Source organism: Odontomachus brunneus, unplaced genomic scaffold (genome assembly GCF_010583005.1).
Source record: "Odontomachus brunneus isolate Ranch 3 - 2012 unplaced genomic scaffold, Obru_v1 Obru_scaffold_003, whole genome shotgun sequence".
Classification (NCBI taxonomy): Eukaryota; Metazoa; Arthropoda; class Insecta; order Hymenoptera; family Formicidae; genus Odontomachus; species Odontomachus brunneus.
In genome coordinates this window covers 4,595,361-4,616,106 of record NW_022639453.1, presented here as the reverse complement: position 1 = coordinate 4,616,106, position 20,746 = coordinate 4,595,361, and the positions used below count along the sequence as shown (strand labels likewise).

The 20,746-nt window shown below is 33.7% G+C and overlaps 1 protein-coding gene across 4 annotated transcripts in view; it reads right to left on the bottom strand.

Moving 5' to 3' along the window:
• The window catches only part of LOC116843614 (semaphorin-1A-like), a 711,737-nt gene that overhangs the window by 67,615 nt on the left and 623,376 nt on the right, over positions 1-20,746 (bottom strand). For all 4 annotated transcript variants that reach the window (XM_032814175.1, XM_032814150.1, XM_032814158.1 and 1 more), the window contains one exon: positions 1,329-1,433. In XM_032814175.1, the coding sequence (XP_032670066.1) occupies positions 1,329-1,433 (105 nt within the window). The remainder of the gene's footprint in view (positions 1-1,328; positions 1,434-20,746) is intronic.

The window sequence follows — 20,746 nt, the reverse complement described above, 5'->3', positions numbered from 1 at the left end:
TATATATATATATATATATATATATATATATATATATATATATATATATATATATATCCACATAGAAAGAAATATTGTTATACAAATACAATTAAATTAAATGCTTATGTTTATAGCAAACGTTTAATTATATGAAACTATCTTCTCTTTTCTCCATATTAATAATTTTTTTCCGTTTGTACATATATACAGGGTGTCCCACGTAAGACGTGCCAAAAGAAAAATATAAGTAGAACAGATAAAACTGAACAAAAATTGTAGAAATTATTTTTTGAACAACTACGTAAAATTTCGAGATATTAATAAAAATAGTTGGACAAATTAGAACGCGGCGACGCGGCAGGCGGGATATACGGCTTGCCGCGGCCGGCGAAAAAAATGGACGATTGCTCGCGGATAATATCTTATAAGCCAGAGAGGTGAGCCGTTTGGCATACTGAAATGAGTAGCTCCGTGTGTGCGTCCGTGTACGTGTGCGTTCTTCCATTTTCTTCGCCGACCGCTGCGACCGCCTGCCGCGTCGCCGCGTTCTAATTTGTCCAACTATTTTTATTAATATCTCGAAATTTTACGTGGTTGTTTGAAAAATAATCTCTACAATTTTTGTTCAGTTTTATCTGTTCTACTTATATTTTTCTTTTGGCACATCTTACGTGGGACACCCTGTATAATTGCACATGTATAATTATATATGAATCGATCAAATATATGTCACAAGGTGACATCGAACAAACTTCGGTACTGTATTCTACTCTTCCTAAGGATGAGAAAAGATCATATAAACATAGGTCTGGCCACTCGTCCTTTTCGAGATATAAATACTTTTTTGTTTATGATTGAGTATTGTAGGAATGTTTAAAGTTTACTTAAAGAAATTGCTGGAAATGACTTCTGCAACAATACACGCTTCATATCGACATTGCAGAGACTGTCAAAGATATTTAAAAATTCCTGGTGTATTTCGAATTTTATCAAATGTGGCAATAATCTGGTTTTTTAGTGTTTACAGATTATCAATAGTATTATTATCATAGACTAAACTTTTAAGATGTCCCTACAAATAAAAATCTAAAGGAATTAATTCAATCATAAACTCAATCATATTCAATCATAAACAAAATGTATTTATATTTATTTTTGCATTGATTTTAGTTAGCATGTGTATACTCATGTGTCTTGTACAACGTTCGAATTAAAAGTTATTGTTAACGAAAACTGAGGCCATATTTCAAAAGGAGTAACGTTGTTAGAATAACAGAAAGCATTTAATCGTGTCCTCATGCACATAAACCTAACCCTAACTCTAACTTTAACGGATAGGAGCTTACCGTTCAACTGATTCAGATCCGAACGTTCAGTACGAATTTTCTCCCTGTGAATCAGTGGTTCACCGCCAGAGAAGTCGGCCACCGTCGCAGCGTACAGCTGTCCCTCTGAAACATGCATAAACGTTTCCGTCAGTGTCAGTCAGTTGGCCGCTCGGTCGCGCCTTCCACATTTCCAACCTAAACGAGACATCGGGTTGATGATTATTCAGCGACACTCTCAGGTTAATTCATCCTCTTCCACGCGCATCTCCTAGAAATTGCTCGTAAAATTTATGCTGGAGGGATTCGCAGTAGTGCAAGCCACTCGTTCAATATGATCGCACGCACGAACTCACATTCCCGTTATCAAAGTTAGTCCGGAAAGACCGATAGAATCTAAGGGGAAAGGACATCCTTTAAACGATGCCATAGTTATGCGAATAATTATAGCGAGATTTATCTCGCCAGTCATCCTCCCAAATTTATGATTCCGTATATCAACACGACAATTTGTACATTTATTGATTTTATGAAGATGCTTTATTAAAATCAAACGAATAGATAGAAGATTTTATAGATTTTATAGGTTGCGTTAAAATCTGATAAGTAGCCTGCTGACTGCTAATCAATTGGAAATCAAAAAGTACATTCTTAGAATTGCTATCGAACTTATATCGATGAGAAAAATAATGATATCAAATATAGATACAATTTCACGAATCATAACATTTGAAATTGTGCGAGGTGTTACATTTGTAGAATATTCTATTTGTAGGATACAAAATTTAGTAAAACGACATTTACGATGACGATTCTTTACAGCTGCAGTCGCTTGCAGTCTGTCGTAAAACACCCTCGAAGAGTTACACACACACACACACACACACACACACACGTGTCGTTAAATTTACACAAAAATCACTCAGTTCTGTATCTAACAGTCGTGAAAAGAGGAGACGGAAAGACGGCTTGGCCGTCTAAAATAAGCTCTTCAGTTGAGAAAAAGCACGTAATGCCATGGATGACTGTATATTCGTACAGATCGCCCGTGGACAAGCAATTTATCTCTGCATCGTGGCAACCGACCGCGAAACCGGTCGGAAGAAGCCGTGTGGATTTGATCGGTACACGTGTGTACAGCATATATCGCGCACGCGCGAGTATACACAGTGGGCACCTACGAGGTAGACTACATTTTCTCCTTCCTCTTGCTGTAGCGAAGATCCTCGAAGGATTCGCCGCGGCCCCTTACGAGGCCGCCATATTTCACGTTCAAAAAGCACGATGGGATTTGAGGTTGGCCGACATATGCGCGCGATAAGTGTATATAGCGGCCGGGCGGTCATATATAACGGGGGCCGAGGTAGACGTTAGACTTAGGGGATGAACGTGCCCGTTGCAGGCTACAAATCTATGGTGAGCCCTGCGCCGAAGCTCGCGAATACCGTATACCGCGCGTGCCACGAGGTAATACCTGCGGGAAAGAGGTTCGCTACGTTACGCGCGCACGCAGCGTATTACGTGGCGTATGTGCGCATGTCGTACTTTTCGTGCACCCTTGTTTCATCCGAGCGCGACACGTAGCGCGGCATTGAGATTGGAGTAGTTGCTGCTATTGCGCCGCTACACTTGAAGTAATTTAATGCACCGTTGCGTCGTCCACGTGTTGCGTTCTATATATCTCATCTCTATGAAAATTTGACCAAATTCCTAAAGAAGCCTATGGAAAAGTGGGGTTTAGAACCGAAACGCTAATAAAGCAAATATACAAAAGATTAAAAAAAGAAACTTTTATTCTTGAATTTTATATGTATAATGTGTCGTACTTCTCGGGAGAAATCTCTTAAAGCAGAAGATTTTTTAGACAATTTGAAAATAAAAATCCTAATATGAAAATATCGAGACTATAATAATTTCCAAATAATAAGTAATCGAAGTTGATCAATTATAATAGTTAAAATCTACTATTTTAATACAATGCGATGTACAATAATAAGGCACTGTAACGGGCATATTTTCCATGCAGTCGGCACATGGATCGGACGCTGTACAAGTATAATTGATACTCGATCGTTCGGCGGATTGGCGAGGCACGACAGCTCACGAATCAAAGGGCGCCAGGTACAACGGTCCGTAACTAACTAACTCTAAATCACAAAAGAAAAGATCTCGCCGACGAGCGCATCTCATCCTCTGCCCAAAACGGCTCGTACAAAAAAACCGAGAGCTCTCTAGCAATCGTTGGAACCCGGTTTTATCCCAGATTCGAATCGCTCTTCTCGACAGCTCTCGGCCCTTGATTGGTAGATTTTCGGGATCGAATCTTCCCAGTTTCAGCTTTGTTTATGGCGACAGCTTTGCCTTAGTTTTTTATTTCGGCAACTTATCGTTCCGACCTTGGGCTTCGTCTCGGCAGCCGTTGTTTTCCTCGATCCCCGAGCCTCGCGGCGTCTTCGTTTGGCTCGGAGGACACTCCGAGTCGCGGAAGATGCGCTCGCCGGCGTCGTTCAGGCTGCGGCTGTTCTCCGCTCGTCTGCGGTGTTTGTCGACTCCGTCCTCGCGGTTTCCTTGCGACAGCTCGTGATCGGTCCATGTCGGCAGCTCTTTCTCGAAGTTCCCCGTCTCCTAGTCGACCACCTTTAGGCATTGGCTGAAACACGCCTTCTTAATTGGCTCTGTCGATCTCTAATTATATTATTACTTATAGAAACGATTCACCTGGGATATCCGGTCTCCGATATGCTCCTCTCGAGGATTCCTCCTCCCAGACGACGGCAGCAAATCCTCCCTGGTGCGGATCTTCGTTCTTCTTTACTCGACCTCTTGATGACCGTATTCTTACACAAAAGTAAATGAGGGCTGCGTAGGTTCGCGTCCTGTTCGCCTCACGGCTAGGACGCGACATCCACGTGCAGCCGGAAAGCTCCTTTTAGGCTTCCTCACGACATTTCGAGTGACGGGCGATAATTCAAAATCGCCACGTCACAGCACAAATACACAAATGTATTGCCTCATTTTTTATATTAATACAAAAATTATATATGCTATAATGATAATTATATGATACTACATATTATATGATACTATATATCATATGATACTATATGTTGTGCCTGCGTTTCCGGAGATGCATCGATCTTTATTAATGATCCCGGTATAGAAGAGACAAGCGAACGAGCGTGGTTGACAACAGCTGACAGAGAGTTGACGACGAGTCGTGGATGCGAGCGGATGTATCAATCGTTAATAACGAGCTTATTTAATTAAAGATAGTAGTAAACAATAAAGCTTCTCGTTCTTTTATAAAAACGTCTTGATTTATTTATCTTGTGCGCGAACGCGAGTGAAACGTGAGCGCAACAATACGTATGATATAATATCTTTGTCTCTACTGTAACGTAAATAAATATAAAATAAATCACAACTAAATGTATATTATGTCATGGATAAATGTATGTATACGGATAATAATTTTCGTAAAAATATATACTCTGCGAGCAGTATACGCAAATATGCGTGCGCATGTATATACATTTATTATTACATGATTATTTATTATTTACATTCCTATCCAATTTTTTTCTTTAATGTGAGAAATAAGTTTTTACGTGATTAGAAAGTTTTCCATATTTTTTTCTTCTTTAAATTTATTTTAAAGTATAATGTTATTATGGATAAAATATATAATTATATTTAAATATATAATTATATTTAAAAGTGTACACAAACACGCGTCTTTCAAAGTACAAACATATGCACGTGTGTATGTACATATGTATGATGTATATGTAATGTTCTATTAAAAAATGAGTGTTCCCCTTAAACTTTTTATTATTGAAACTTGTAAATTAGAAACGATTAATTTTTGATACGTTTTGATCATACACTTTGTATTTCATACGCTATTACCGTTAAACTAAATGACGCAAAATTTGTCCTAATGCTAACGATAATACTTTCCTCCAGCATATAAAATGAAGATAATTAAGTCAGATCTCTCTTGCATGCATCTGATTTGTAATTTATTTAATTCAGATGCGTCCAACATTCTAACGAATTCTTTTTTCTCTGCATTCATTTTCACACCATTATCGCGTGTTACTATCATATATTCCAACACCAAAGTTTTATCTCTTATTATAAAACCAAATAGGATTAAAATATCAACATGCACAAGCCGCACCCGGCTTTTAACTCACTCGTTTATTTATACTCTAGTCTGTATTCTTAATTGTTAACATTTTGTTTTATATCAGTATATTTATTTTTACCCGTACGTACAGAGTATTGCGTAGGGATGGGCGATGTTCATCGATTAATCGAAATAACTAATAGTTTTTTTTTTTAATAATCGATTTTATTTTCGTCTATTTAATCGTCTAATTTAATGTGTGATTTTTTTTTTAACATCGGCCACAAATTTTTTTAATTCTATGTTGCAGCCATTATAACTAGTCCAGTTTCGGTTTTTTTTATTCTGTCGTAAAAATATAGTCTATGTTCCAATATTTGACTCTATACAGCAGCATGTCTAAGGCTAATATTATTATTATGTGTCGTATGACAAGCTTGTCGGACATTCTAATTGGTTGTGAGATAAAGAATTTTTGAGATACCTGGAAGAAAAATTAGAGGCCTTAGGAGAATTCTATCCTAGCCAATCGACACGTCTGATAATATTTGTCATACGTCGCATGTAGAGTAAAAACACCAAAAGCAACATACCACTTTGTTATGTCTTAATATAAAGCTCAAAATATAAATGTAAATATGTATATATATGTAGTTGGAAATACCTCCTATTAGATAATATCACATTTTTACTGAAATTGTTTCTAGATTTAAAACAAAAAATGTTTTCGTAAAACGTACGAAAATGGAGTTCAAAGAAAATAGGTGCCAAAAGTGACATACCTATTGGAATTTATATAATATGTCGCATATATGATAATATTTGATAATAAATAGTTCATTAATGCGTTTAATGGTTGAATAATATTCATTTATTCAAAATATAATGTTATAAAAAGGAAATATAATTAAATAAATACATATCTTTTTCCATCTTTTTTATTTTCTCACATATTTTACATATGTTATATTTTTAAACTAAATAAAATTAAACTTTACAATAAACAAATGTCAAGTCAATTATTAATCAAGTTATGTTAGTCACAGAGTATCGCATACTGTAGGTATGTCACTTTAAAACACATTCTCATAAAAATTTTCAAGTTATACAGTAAAAAAGTGATAAAGGTAAAAATATTTTTACAAAAGCCAAATGCATGCAGAAGAACTTAATATTGAACAAAATGATAATTATCACTATGTAGTCTACGTAATTCGTCAATAAAAATCATAGAAGTAAAACTTGCGAATTTCTAAAACTCGATATTTGCTAATTTAGCATATAAAGGAACAAGAAATATATCAAATATGCATTTTTTATGATTTAACTGATAAAACGAATTACGTTTATATTAGTTTTGATAAAATACAACATTTAATATATGAGATATAGAGGTATGTCGCTTTAGAAGGCCTATCCCATATAGGGTTTTACAATCGGTCCAGTACTGGGCCAATATCGGATGATAACTTTGGTTCAGTACTGGCAAATGGTACTGGTCCAACCGTTGTTAGCCAGTACTTCCCCAACATTGGCAGTACAATCGGCTCAGTACTTAGACAATACCGGTCGTCAGATTTGTAATATTGCCACAGTACTGTCCTTACAGAAATATCATACTAAAAAATATTGAAAAATTACTAATGATTAAGTATTACCAATTTAGTAATTTTAGTAATTTAATAATTTTTTGGCTAGTATTTAATTTCTGGTAAATACTGATAATAAAATCACTGTTAAATATTGATAGTAATCAAATACTGAAAATAATTGTGCAAAGGTGAAAAATGAAAAAATCAAAATATTATACAAAAATACATTTATAATTTTTAATTTTCTCATAAACCGCTAAGAACCGAAAATTGTTAACAACACGTTCCAAACTTTCGCGAATCCTCCCTTGATAATTTCGATCCTAAGCGATAATACCAGTCATCCATGTCCTGACTGCGTTAAAGTGTTGCTTAACTTGACAATCGAGCGGCACGCGGTGATTCCAATGACTCCAACGATGTTCTTACGATTTATATAATGTATTCTTACAGTGTTCACAGTATATTATAACATACCTAGTAAATACCAAATAACAGTTATGTAACTTTTATTTAGTGTTTGTTGGATAATTTGTTAATAGATATTGAAGTAATGCAATAACATTCGATATGCAATGGATATTGATATAGTGTAATGAAGCAGTGATAATTACTTTTAGATTTTTAACAGAATATTTTAATGATTAATCCAAAAAAAAATATCCAAGAAAATCTAAATCGAATTACTAAATTTTGAAAGAAACTTTTAAAGAATACTATTTAAAACAATATTGTTGTTTCATCAAACGACATGGTTTCCTTGGACAAAATAAAAATTTATTTTCTTCATTTTAAAAAATATTTCGTTTAAGAATATAATATTTTAATGAAACAAATCAAAATTGAACAAATACGAATATTAAATTTAAAGAAACTTTTTTCTCCGAAAAAACTGTATAAGAAGTGTAAGATATATGTAATAAAGCAAATTCTAGCAAAAGAAATAATTAATGACTGCCACTAACAAGTATTATTCTAAGTACTATTCTATTTGCCAGTAATGGCTAAATACTTGTTGACAGAGGTCCGGCCAACGATTGGGTATACGTTGGCCAAGAGTCGGCATTCGGCAATCTTTCATTTGCCAGTAATGGCTGAATACTGGCTGACAGAAGTCCGGCCGACGGTTAGTCGCCAAGCATCGGTCAAGCGTTGGCTTCGTTATTACTACTGGCGACCCTATATGGGATGTCGCTTTTGGCTACTTCCCTCTAATGTTAGCTTAAAATGTAGGTGCAATGGAGAATGTGATTTATTCGACGCTACATACGTTGTATGGGCGAATCACAGACCGGTATTCATAGATACCAGGTGTAGAAGTATGAAACCGGAATTCCCCTATAAATGGTGCCAGCGTTCAGTTTAGTGACCGTAAGACCGCTACTGCCGCGCTATTATATTCTCCTAACAGCTGACGAATATTGTCAACAAACATAACCCCAACTTTCATTCTCTAGTATATTTTTGTATAACCTTAAACATGTCACGTTTCGAGCCTACTAACTATGATTTGCGGACAGCATTGATTTTCTGTTATCATTTAAAGAAAACTGCTGCAGAATCACATCGAATGCTTGTCGAAGCTTACGGTGAATATGCTCTTGGTAAATCTCAGTGTTTCGAGTGGTTTAAAAAATTCAAAAGTGGTGATTTTGACGTGAGGAACGAAGAACTATGAACTATGAACTATGAACTATGAACTGCTGAAACCTGGTCAAACCGTCAATACTAATCGCTACCAACAACAAATGATCGATTTAAATCGAACATTGACTAAAAAACGACCAGAATATGCAAAAAGGCAACACAATGTCATTTTGCTCCATGATAATGCCCCATCACATACAGCAAAACGGGTCAAGGAAACGATCGAGTCGTTCAGTTGGGAATTACTACCGCATGCGGCTTATTCTCCAGACTTGGCTCCGTCCGATTATCACCTGTTCGCATCGCTAGGACACGCTCTCGCTAACCAACGCTTCGATTCGTATGAAAATGTGGAAAAATGGCTAGATAACTGGTTCGCTTCAAAAGATGAAAAATTTTTTTGGCACGGCATTCATAAACTGCCAGAGAGGTGGGAAAAATGTGTTCAAAACAGTGGAAATTATTTTGAATAAAGTATTATTTATCACTTTCGAACAACAGACGTCTTATTTGTATAAAAAAATTCCGGTTTCATACTTCTACACCTGGTAAATCTTATATTAAAGATTGTCTTAAGTTTATCTTCAAATACTCTGTAGCCAATGAAATGATTTGTACATAATCTGAAGATAAACTGAAGACGATCTTATATATAAGATCTGACTATGAATACCGACCACAAACCACGTCTTTTAATAAATTAATAAAATTATAATTTTTTAAATATTTCATCACTGGATAACGCAATATATAATACATCTTTGTTTGACGAACTTCATGGAAAACTGCTTATAATTAATTGTATTAGGTGTACAACTTTGCTTCCGCCGTTTTTTCCGAAATTCGAGGCTTTATTGTAAAAAACTGGTTATACATTTATGACTCAAAGTATTGTCCATCGCTGGCCACTACTTTCTCCCATCTTTCGGGCAGCGTACGAATCCCGCGTCGAAAAAACTGGTCATCTTTTGAAGCGATCCACGAATCGATCCAATTTTTTACTTCTTCATAAGACCGGAAGTGCTGGTCAGCCAGGCCGTGTGCCATTGATCGAAACAAGTGATAGTCAGAGGGAGCAACGTCTGGAGAATACGGCGGGTGGGGTAGAACTTCCCATTTCAACGTTTCCAAGTATGTCTTGACCACTTTCGCAACATGGGGTCGAGCATTGTCATGCTGCAAAATCACTTTATCGTGTCTCTCGTTGTATTGCGGCCGTTTGTCTTTCAATGCTCGGCTCAAACGCATCAATTGCGTTCGATACCGATCGCCTGTGATTGTTTCAGTCGGTTTTAACAGCTCGTAATACACTACGCCAAGCTGGTCCCACCAAATACAGAGCATGACCTTGGAGCCGTGAATATTCGGTTTGGCCGTCGACGTGGAAGCATGGCCGGGAACTCCCCATGATTTTCTGCGCTTGGGGTTATCGTAATGAACCCATTTTTCGTCCCCAGTCACAATGCGATGCAGAAATCCCTTCCGTCTTTGCCTTTCAAGCAGCTGTTCACAAACAAACAAACGCCGTTCAACATCTCTCGGCTTCAATTCGTACGGCACCCAATTTCTTTGCTTCTGAATCATTCCCATAGCTTTGAGGCATTTTGAAAGTCTTGTTGAGTCACTCCCAATGATCGTGCCAATTCTTCTTGATTTTGACACGAGTTTTGATCAAGTAATGCCTCCAATTCTGCATCTTCGAAAACCTTCTCTCTTCTATCGCTATGCCGGTCTTCGACGTCAAAATCACCGTTCTTAAAGCGTTGAAACCACTCACGACACGTTCTTTCACTAATAGCGGCCTCACCATAAGTATTTGAGAGCATTCGATGAGCCTCAGCCGTAGATTTCTTCATATTGAAGCAGAAAATTAAAACTTCCCGCAAATGACGAGAATTTGGCTCGTAAACTGACATTTTCAATCAAGAATAACTTTATGATACAGACACAAATCGACTAATGTTTCTATGGGGTTATGTTGACAGATGCCCAAGTTTATTGTATGACTTCTATGATCTATTTATTTCGACCACCACTTAGCGCTAAAGCCATCTATAGGAAAACGGCGGAAGCAAAGTTGTACACCTAATAATAATAAAAATTGTTTATAAGAAAAATATGATTACAAATATTTTAGAATTAAATAGAAAAATTATGTTTCTATGAAAATAATGACTGCATTCAACAGAATGTTTATTTTAGAACTATTAAAAATTTTTATTGTATTAGTATTGAGATTGGATTATTCTTTTAAATCTAATGCAGGGTTCGGAACAGTTTGCCAATTTCGGCCGATTCTCGGGAGCTACGCTTTCTATCTCCTCCTTGGCCCGCGCTTCGGGTCAAGAAAGTGACGGTCGTGCCTCTTAAGGCCGATCTACATTGGTCGTATCGTAACGTCATGACATCGCAAAATCGTAGCATCGTAGTAGCTCCTAAATAGTACAGAAGTATATACTTTTAATGATGAGTATGATTACTTTTTGTTCTATATATATTCTTAAGTAATACGACTCTAACTCGTCGCTAATTGGTTTATCATAGCAATCGTAGTGTCGTAGAGTCGTTGAAGTTTGGGTTTGACCAAACTTCTACAACGACCCGTCACGACGAATCGCACGACGCTTACGACGCTTGCGACGCTACGATACGACCAATGTACATCGGGTCTTAAGCTTGGAGCCGCGACTGGTCGCAAATACTGTTACAATATCACGCGATACTTTCGCGTACTCTACACAATATTGCCGGTAACACTGGCGGATTCTAGGGGGGGGATTTGGGGTTAAACCCCTCCCCCCTTGGAAATTAAATTTAAATTAAAAAAAAATAAATTTTTTTAGATCCGTTTAAAAAATGTAAAAAATAAAGAAATTTTGCCGAATCCCCCCCCCCCCATGACCGAGGTCAGGATCCGGTAGTAGCCGGTAATATATTTGCAGCTGCAATTTTAATACGATTAATTAAATCATCTTTATTATTTGGTAGTGTTTGGTACACTTGATCTTTGATATAATCTTACATAAAAAAATCAAGTGGTGTAAGATCTGGTGACCGCGGTAGCCACTCCTAGAGATCGCTATGGATTCCAATCCATCTGTTTGGAAATTTTCGGTTTAAAATAGTACGAGCTGCGAGCGAAGTGTGGGCAGGATGACCATCTTGTTGAAAAATTAGATCAACCCGTAAGTTCAATAGCACGTCTTTCAGTAATTCGCCTAATATCTCATTTAAAAATGCTGCATATACCTTAGCATTAATATTAGCATGTTGCAAAAAAAAATAAGGTCCAATGACTTTATTTTCTAGAATGTTCATCCAAACATTCACGATATATTACCCCTGGACGTATATTTTTTTCAGGCAATGAGGATTCTCTTCTGCGTAGTGATGTTCATTGTGATGATTTATGTGCCCGTCACTATGAAAAGTGCATTCGTCAGTCCATAAAATTTTTTTTAAAATGACATCATTTTCTTTAAAATTTTTTTTAAAATGACATATTTTCACCGTCAATCTGAAAGACAATGATAAAATAATATGGTCATTGTATGTTTATTGTTTTCTATGCAAATTTCTCTGTGTCTTTTGTATTTATTTGCTCTAAAATCCAATCACAGAACGCCTCTCGACGAGGAAAATCCGTAGGGAATAACCTCTGGGTTGCGTGTCTTTTAAAAGGATGCCACCTTATTTTTAATAATTCGATGCACCTTTGTGTATCCTATATTTAATTCATGTGCAATTGCACGCGTGCTTGTGTGCGGATTATCATATAGTGCCCTCCTCACCGCATTTAGGTTCAATTCGTCTGGGGACATGGAGTGGCCGCGTTGATACATGTAATGTACCATGTTGGCATAATCTTACATATAGATTATGGAAAAAACCGTGTCCTGGATGTTGTCTGTTTGGAAAATGTTCTGCGTACAAGATTGCGGCTTGCCTTTGATTTTTATGGCATTCGCCATACAACAGCATATCTGCGAGTTCTTCGTTTTCATATTGCACATGCTTTATTGTTAAGCACACGATAAACATCACTGCACTTGGTAATAAGAATATTTCCAAGAAATAAATTACGATCGTGATAATTAGGAGCATTGCACATTTCATAAAGTAGGCATGTGACTAAATCGGTAAGCCTTATATTACCGTCCAGGCGCGCTCCTGACGGGCAGGCAACCCGTCGTAATGAATTGTATATTGACGCAATACCCTGTACAGTCTGTTTAATAAAAGCATGATCAACCTAATTTATAAAAAAATTTAGTTAGTAAAATTTTGAAATACATAGATACATTCTATTTGATTATAGCTAAAATGCAATTACATTAACAATATGTCCAGTTACGTTGATAATTGGCTGACATCTTCGAGGCATACTTTGCATTAAGTTGACAGCGTATTCGTGCGGCAAGAATCTCCATATTCGACAAATCTCTCAAGATAATTGCTTTAAACTGAATATTTGTCTTTTCCGGAATTTATGCTTAATATATACCTAAACATTCTTGATGGGATTTGCATCAGACGATTGTGACGGTCAATCCAATTGATATCAAATCGCTTTTTCCATTCAGTACAAAGCCTGTTCTGGTGTTTAGGATCATTATCCTTCTGTAAGATCTATTCCCAATTTTTTTTAATAAATTAATATTTGGCAGATAATAACAAAGCCCTTTTATAAATTTCCAACATTTTTCCGCATTCAGAGTGTATGTAAACAAGTATAGTATACTGAATCTCTGTTCTGAGAAGCAGCTTCAAATATGCACTTTTACTACGTGTTTAACAGTATACTATACTGTTAACCGCTATACTATACTGTATTGTACTGTACATTATACTATATACTGCTATACTGCTTTATTGGTGAGAATAGACCAAGTTCATGGGATAATATTGTACAACATGCCTAAAAAGAAGCTTTATCAGTAAAAATTATTGAAACTGTAAAAACGGTTTTCCAGTCTCGATTAATATTCGCGCTCCCAAACAAGTCGTGTTTTCACATGTTTTTCTGACAACAAAAGTTTCTTCACTGTGCTTCGTCATTTTATATCATGAGCATAAAACTGCATCATATAGTTTTACAGAAAATATTTAAACCTTTTTCTTTTAATTTTGCTTGTCCTTGATACAGTGTTAATAAAGGATTTTTTAAAAACATGTTTATTCTCCGTTATCGTCTTTTCGTTAATACAGGATTTTTTTAAAACATGTTTATTCTCCGTTTGTTTCTAAAAATTTTGCATCAAACCACGTTCCGGTAAGTCATCGACTGTTTTTGTTACTTTATACCATTGCACTCATTTTTGGACGAAAGATTTTGATTTTTTCATTTACTTGCATTGGCAGCAGTTGATTGTGATATTTTCGGTCCCTTCGAATGCTCGTAAAGGAACACAGTTTCGAAGTGCGACGCATACGCGGCATTCATGACGCCTACGCTTTGCTCTGGTAAAAATTTTATGACAACTGAGCTTTTTTTCGCAAAGCATCAAGGATAAAAATATCCTCTCGGCTCGCGCAAAATTCCGGAATACAACTTTTATCAATTGCGAGTTATACCGACCACGCTCTTATTAGACAGACTATATATACTAGTACGTATATTTTTATTTACAAATCAAGTGTGACTACCACCTGAATCACTGAATAATCCAATAAAATTTTATATTTCGCAAATTCAAATTTCATTGACCTATAAGTGATAATTCTAATATTACGAATTGTGTGTTCTTTGGGGGGAAGTGTATAATAGTCAACAAATTTTGCATCATAATTTATATAACTTTCAAAATTTTTTCGATTTTTTCTTTTTATATTTATGTGTCGAGACAGAAAATGACAACAAAAATATTATTTATCTTTAATTCAAGAAATATAGGCTGTAGTTTAACTATGGTAAATTAATGATATATAAAAATATAAACTAACATATTATTAAACGGCTTTTAATTCTTTACAAATAAGAACATTTACAACAGAAGAATTAAATTTGTTTTATATAGAAGAAAAATTTCTTCTATACAGAAAATTAAAATATATATCTCCATCACAAATTTTTGCAGTATACCATATTATACCATATACCGTAAGGAACATAACTGAGTCAATGTTGGCAATTTTTCAATAAATCATTATTTATTGCTACAAATAATGTGTAATACAAAAAATAATTTTGTATACGTATATTAACTATTTCTAACTCATGTAAGATATTTTTACAGACTTGAAAGAGCTTCTTGTTTAAATGTAATGACAAAAAATAATTGACTCAGTTTTGCACTGACTTCTAAGAGAGATGTTTACATTGAGTATCCTGGCATCGTATTTACAACTCGTAAATCTGTATGTTTACAATATGTTATTATACGCTTAAATACTCACAGTTATACGCTTAAGTTTCTCACAGTCAGTTGATGAAAAGACACACAAATAAAATAAGAATAATTATGAAGCCAATTTCTTCAAATTGTTTAAAACAAATTACTTTTCTCTTGAATGACGATTTGTCAACGCGTCAAGTTGCTGAAAAGTGTAGTGTCAACCAGCTGACAGTCCAAAGAATAAGGAAAAAATATTGTAAAAATATTTTATCAAAAGTTGGAGGAAAATAAAAAATATTGATACCGCAAAATGAACGAAGAATTACACGTTATATCTGATGAAGCTTCGAGTGCTAGTATGGCTGCAGAATTATTAAGGGAATACACAAATATACGTATAAGTAAGTGGACGGCACGAAGGATTCTTAAAAGAATTGATTTTAAAAGTATTAAGAAGAAAAAGAAGAAGCCAATACTATCGAAAAAAATATCAAACGTCGTTTGAAATTTGTGAAAAAGTATCCAAATTGGACGACAGCTGAATGGGAACTGGTCATTTGGTCAAATGAGACCAAAATGAATTTGTTCAGATGAAATATCTTGGTGCTGGATTCGTAAAAATGAAACCTCAAACCAGGATATACAGAACAAACAGTAAAACATAGAGGCGGATCCATAATACTTTGGGGATGTTTAACAGCATTTGGTGTTAGTTCACTTCATAAATAAATAAATAAATAAATAAATAAATGGTATTATGAATCAGTTTACGTACAAAAATATTTTGCAAAAGCATCTCTTAGATACTGTTGAAAATATGTTGAAATTTGAAGAGAAAGATGTAATTTTCATGCATGACCGAAACCCTAAGCACACAGCTAAAAGTAGCAAATGGAAAATTGGCTCAAAACTAAACAATTTTCTGTTTTGAATTGGCCTGCGCAAAACCCCGCCCTCAACTCCATAGAGAATCTATGGGATTTACTAAAAAGACGGATGAGAGAATCATACGACTCCCAACCTCAATCATGGAATTGTATAGTAGAATCCAAGAACACTGGGAACAAATATCTCCAGATTATTGCAAAACGTTGATAGAGAATATGCCGAGGCGAATTAATGCAGTTTTACAAGCGAAATGATTGTGGATGAAATATTAGATCTAAATAATGTATCAAGAAATGCCAATTATTGAACATGGTACAAAACCGAATCAATATATTTTTTTTGCTATTGATGGACAAGAAGACATTATTTGTTGAAAAATTCTTTATGTTATTTCTAACTATGATGAAAACAAATATAATATTTATATTTTTATGTTCCTCAGTTTTATTAACAATAAAAGATGATTTATATAAATGTTGTAGTTATTGGTTCAGTTATTAGCTCGTTACTGTATATTAGCTCAAAGTAATAAAATAGTTTTTAAAAAGGTTGATTTTGAAGAAATTCTTTTTTGATTGTTATTTAATATATTATAAAAATTATAACTAAAAAAGGCATTTTATTTTAATTGTTATATTTGTGATTATAATTATTGATTTTAATTATCATATTTCTTTGTAATCAGCGCCACAAAATAAAATAGAATTGGCTAAAATAGATTGGTTTAGATCAATTTTTATGTGGAGATCAGTATCAATCAGTATCAATCAGTAATCAATCAGGTACAAAAACTATGTAAACATATATGTTTTGACATAAAATAGAACCGAGATTGTTTATTAATAACGAAATAAAGTCTCCAAAAATTTTTTCGGATTTCTTTCTCTTATCTTTATGATAGCAACTGAGGCCCATGAAGTTACTTAAACTATGGACGTAAGAATATCAAGTGAGAGTACAACCTAGATAATATGCGATATTCTATGGATATCCTATGGATGTTTTTAGGATTGAAACGTTCTATGAACGTCTTTAAAATGTCCCTGAAAGATTGGTGCTAAGGAAGATACTTTTATGGAGTGCGAAGCGGAGTGTGAAGCTTTAGAGATGAGAGGAAATATCCATCACGGCCATCTTGGTTGATTAAAATTAGCGTATACAGGATATCCCATAATGGACGACTTTGCTCTAGGGGTGTGTAAACACTAAAGCGACAAAGAATAACATATAACATTGTTATCTGCCTTACAGAGAACTTGGTTTGAAAAGTTTCAATTAAGATTCAAAAAGTTTGCCGCTTTATTACGTATTTCGTAACAGCACCCACAGCACATGTTTTCACAACATGAAAATGAGTTCTACAAGTCTAGCAAATTAGATAAACTTTCTTCTACTCTCTTTTAAATAATAACATTTTTAAAACAATTACAATAACCACGGTTTCATTTTATCTTTTTATATTATTTTTTATTACTAATTGTTCTCAATGTAACTGAATCAAAATAAAGGCATGATTGATGATCCTAACTATATTGTAGAAAATAATTAAGTAAAAATTAAACGAAAATATAATCGCAAACGAATTGTTAAAGGATAATGGATTATTTGGTACATTTCAACATAAAAATAAATGCATATTTATTCTGTCTGGTGAAATTGCTGGCGTGCATATTATAATTTAAAAAATGAAGGACTCGATCATTTTGTTGTTAATTACTTAAAGATCTTCGTGGATCCAATAACTGGTATGCGCACATAAAATATTGAACTATTAAAAAATATTATGACAGAATATATGTAAGATGCAATATGGAAAAAAAAAACATTATAACTACTATAGAGCAGAATTTATATTTAAACGTTTTTACAATTATTCTAAGAGAATTGATCAATTTTTCAGAATTATGTTAGAACTAGCTAAGAAATCATAAAATTAATAAAAATTACGCAGGAGTCATTTTATTACGTTATATTATTTATGTTGTTTAGCTCACATAATTTGTTTGATTGTTTCTATACGTCGTTTTTTATTGTCATACGTCTCTAATTAGAACACACGATATTCAATGTTGACATTTATATATCTATATAAGCTGTGTTTGTTGTGTTTGAAATTGAAAAGAATGTTATATATTATTTACTTTATTTTTCACGTTGTAATTTATTCTTTACCGTGTGTGTGATATTCAGCTTAAATATATATAAAACTTAAAACCGAAGAAATTTATGTCCCTTACAAAAATATTCTATCTTTTTTATTCTCATATTTTTATCTACTTTTGGCCCGTTTTTAGTCCATTTTCTACCCGTTTCTTAATTTTTATGGTCGTTTCTTGCACTCTGAAGCACGTGCAGTGTATCCAGCAAAAAATTATAACGAGTATATGCGAGTATGCATGAGTATTTTTGAGCAGATTCCTCCTTTTTAACTCTTTTTTCAGCTGGTGAGTGAAAGTGCGTTAATACGTTCCTCTTTTACTCACTTTCGTTTCAATGTAGATCTGTATTAAAACGAAACTGAGTAAAAGAGGAACGTATTAACACAATGTCACTCACTAACTGAAAAAAAGAATGTTAAAAACGAGCAATCTACTAAAAAATACTCATGTATACTCGTATATATTCGTCATATTTTTCACTTAAATGAAAAATAGAGGACTGAATACTATTAACACAATTACTAATTAAAAATTATTAAATTATATCGTCTTGTTTCTTCTTTTATTCTTATAAGAGAAGGGCAGGCAAGATGAAACGCTTTTTGAAACGTTCTTGTCGTAAAAACATGGTTAAAATAAAATTATTTTTAAAAAACGATGACATATGGCATATAGTTTGGAATATTTTCTTAAAAGTTAACACAAGAAAAAATATATTTCTTACATTTTCTTATGGAAAAATAACAAAAAGAAAAGTGGTGTCGATTTTTGACTTGTCCAAAAGATGCGAGAAAGATGGAACACTAAATAAAAGTCTTATAATCGATTGTAATATAAAAAAGATCATATTTTTATGGATACCTAAATACGTACCTAAAAAGCAATAAATAGTACCAACAAAAGTTAATAGATGGTTAATACTGTTTTTTTCAGCTAATTTAAATGCTAATATTTGCAAAGATTTTTTAGTCGTACCATATAATTTTGTGTCCATCTTCTTAGCATATTATTTATTCTTGCACAGTAATTTTTTCTTAGCATATTATTTATTATTATTGCACAGTAGTCTTTTCTATTTCTTTGGAGAATACGTTCTGGACTTAATTTCTTCGCATAACTGCCTTTTTGTGTTGTCTATACAATAAGTATAATGTAACCTAAGAATATTTTTGCTTATCACTTGAATAGTCTTGTAGGCAAGCCATGTATTTAGCAAATTGACATTTAAAAACGTCTTACTAATGTTAGAGACATTATTAAAAAGTTATTTGACGTTACTCTGGGTATAAACAAATTTCAAATATAAATCATATGTAATTATGTATGATTATAATTTAATACAATTATATATTCACACTTCTTCCCAGCTATTTATTTTATTTGTTAATAAAATTTGAGTAAGTTTGGATAAATTGTAAACTTTGAATAAATTTCATCTTAAGGATAAGATTAAACAAATCACTTAGTGTTCTATATTGCCCTTTTTCTTCGTGTCCTCTTAGATAGCACAGAGAATTTTAAAAAATTCAAAAAATTCTGTCGTGTATTATAAATATGTCACCAATTCTGAGCTCATTTTCAGATGCAAAAAGAATTCTTCAATGTTCAGTGAAAAGAATTCTGTTTGCATGTAAAAATGAGCTCAGAATTGGTAACATACGACTGAATTCTTTCCTCTACCCTTATAGAAATATCATACTAAGAATCATTGACAATTACTTATTATCCAGTATTTTTAATACTGAAAATAAGTAATTATCAATGATTCTTAGTATGATATTTCTATAAGGGTATGCTATTTCGACTATCTTGTTTGCAAAATTGTTTAACTGACGAGTAACAAGTTTTTAGGTTAGAATATCATTTTATGTATATTTAAGCACAAAAGTCAAAGACACAATTTTATTAATAGATGTTACTTGATGTGATAAGCAAACAATTATATGTTCACGATTATTGTACACTCGTCAACAAAATCATGGAATAGATAAGTTCATTTCGAAATTTCGCACAATTTTAAATGAGCATAATACCGCGAAACATTATCGTGGTAAATATTATTTCGAATCTCTTTTTTTTATTTTAAAGAGTGAAGTCTGTACTTTAAGAAGCATTCGTCCGATTTTGAATTTACTCTTTTCCCTTCCCGCAGTCCTTTCAAAAGTAAATATGTGTCGCGTCTATAAAAAATTGTACAATTTGACGTATCCTATGGAGTGGACTAAATTTTTTTCGTAAATTTCATGATAATCATCGTCAAGTATAGATCTTCCCTTGCAGTTTAAAAAAAAGGCAGATTTGTACGATTTTTTCGCGGAGTTGCGACATTTCAAAGTTATCTATGCATTTTAATTTTAAATGAGCATGATGTTGTGAAACATTATGATATTTGAAATCTTTTTTTATTTTATTTTAGGATGGTTATCGTAAGATTTGTAAAAAGAATTAATTCCACTCAATAGAGTACGTCAAATTAAACGATTTAAAAAAATGCATGGAGGGGTAACTTTGATATATCGCAATTTCGCAAAAAAATAAATCCGTCTCTTTTTTTGATTGCAGGGAAAAATCTATATTTTAGGATGGTTAACATGAAATTTACAAAAATAAATTTAGTCCACCTCGTAAGATAGTCAAATTATACAATTTTTTGGAGACGTAACATGTCTTTACTTTTGACTGGCTT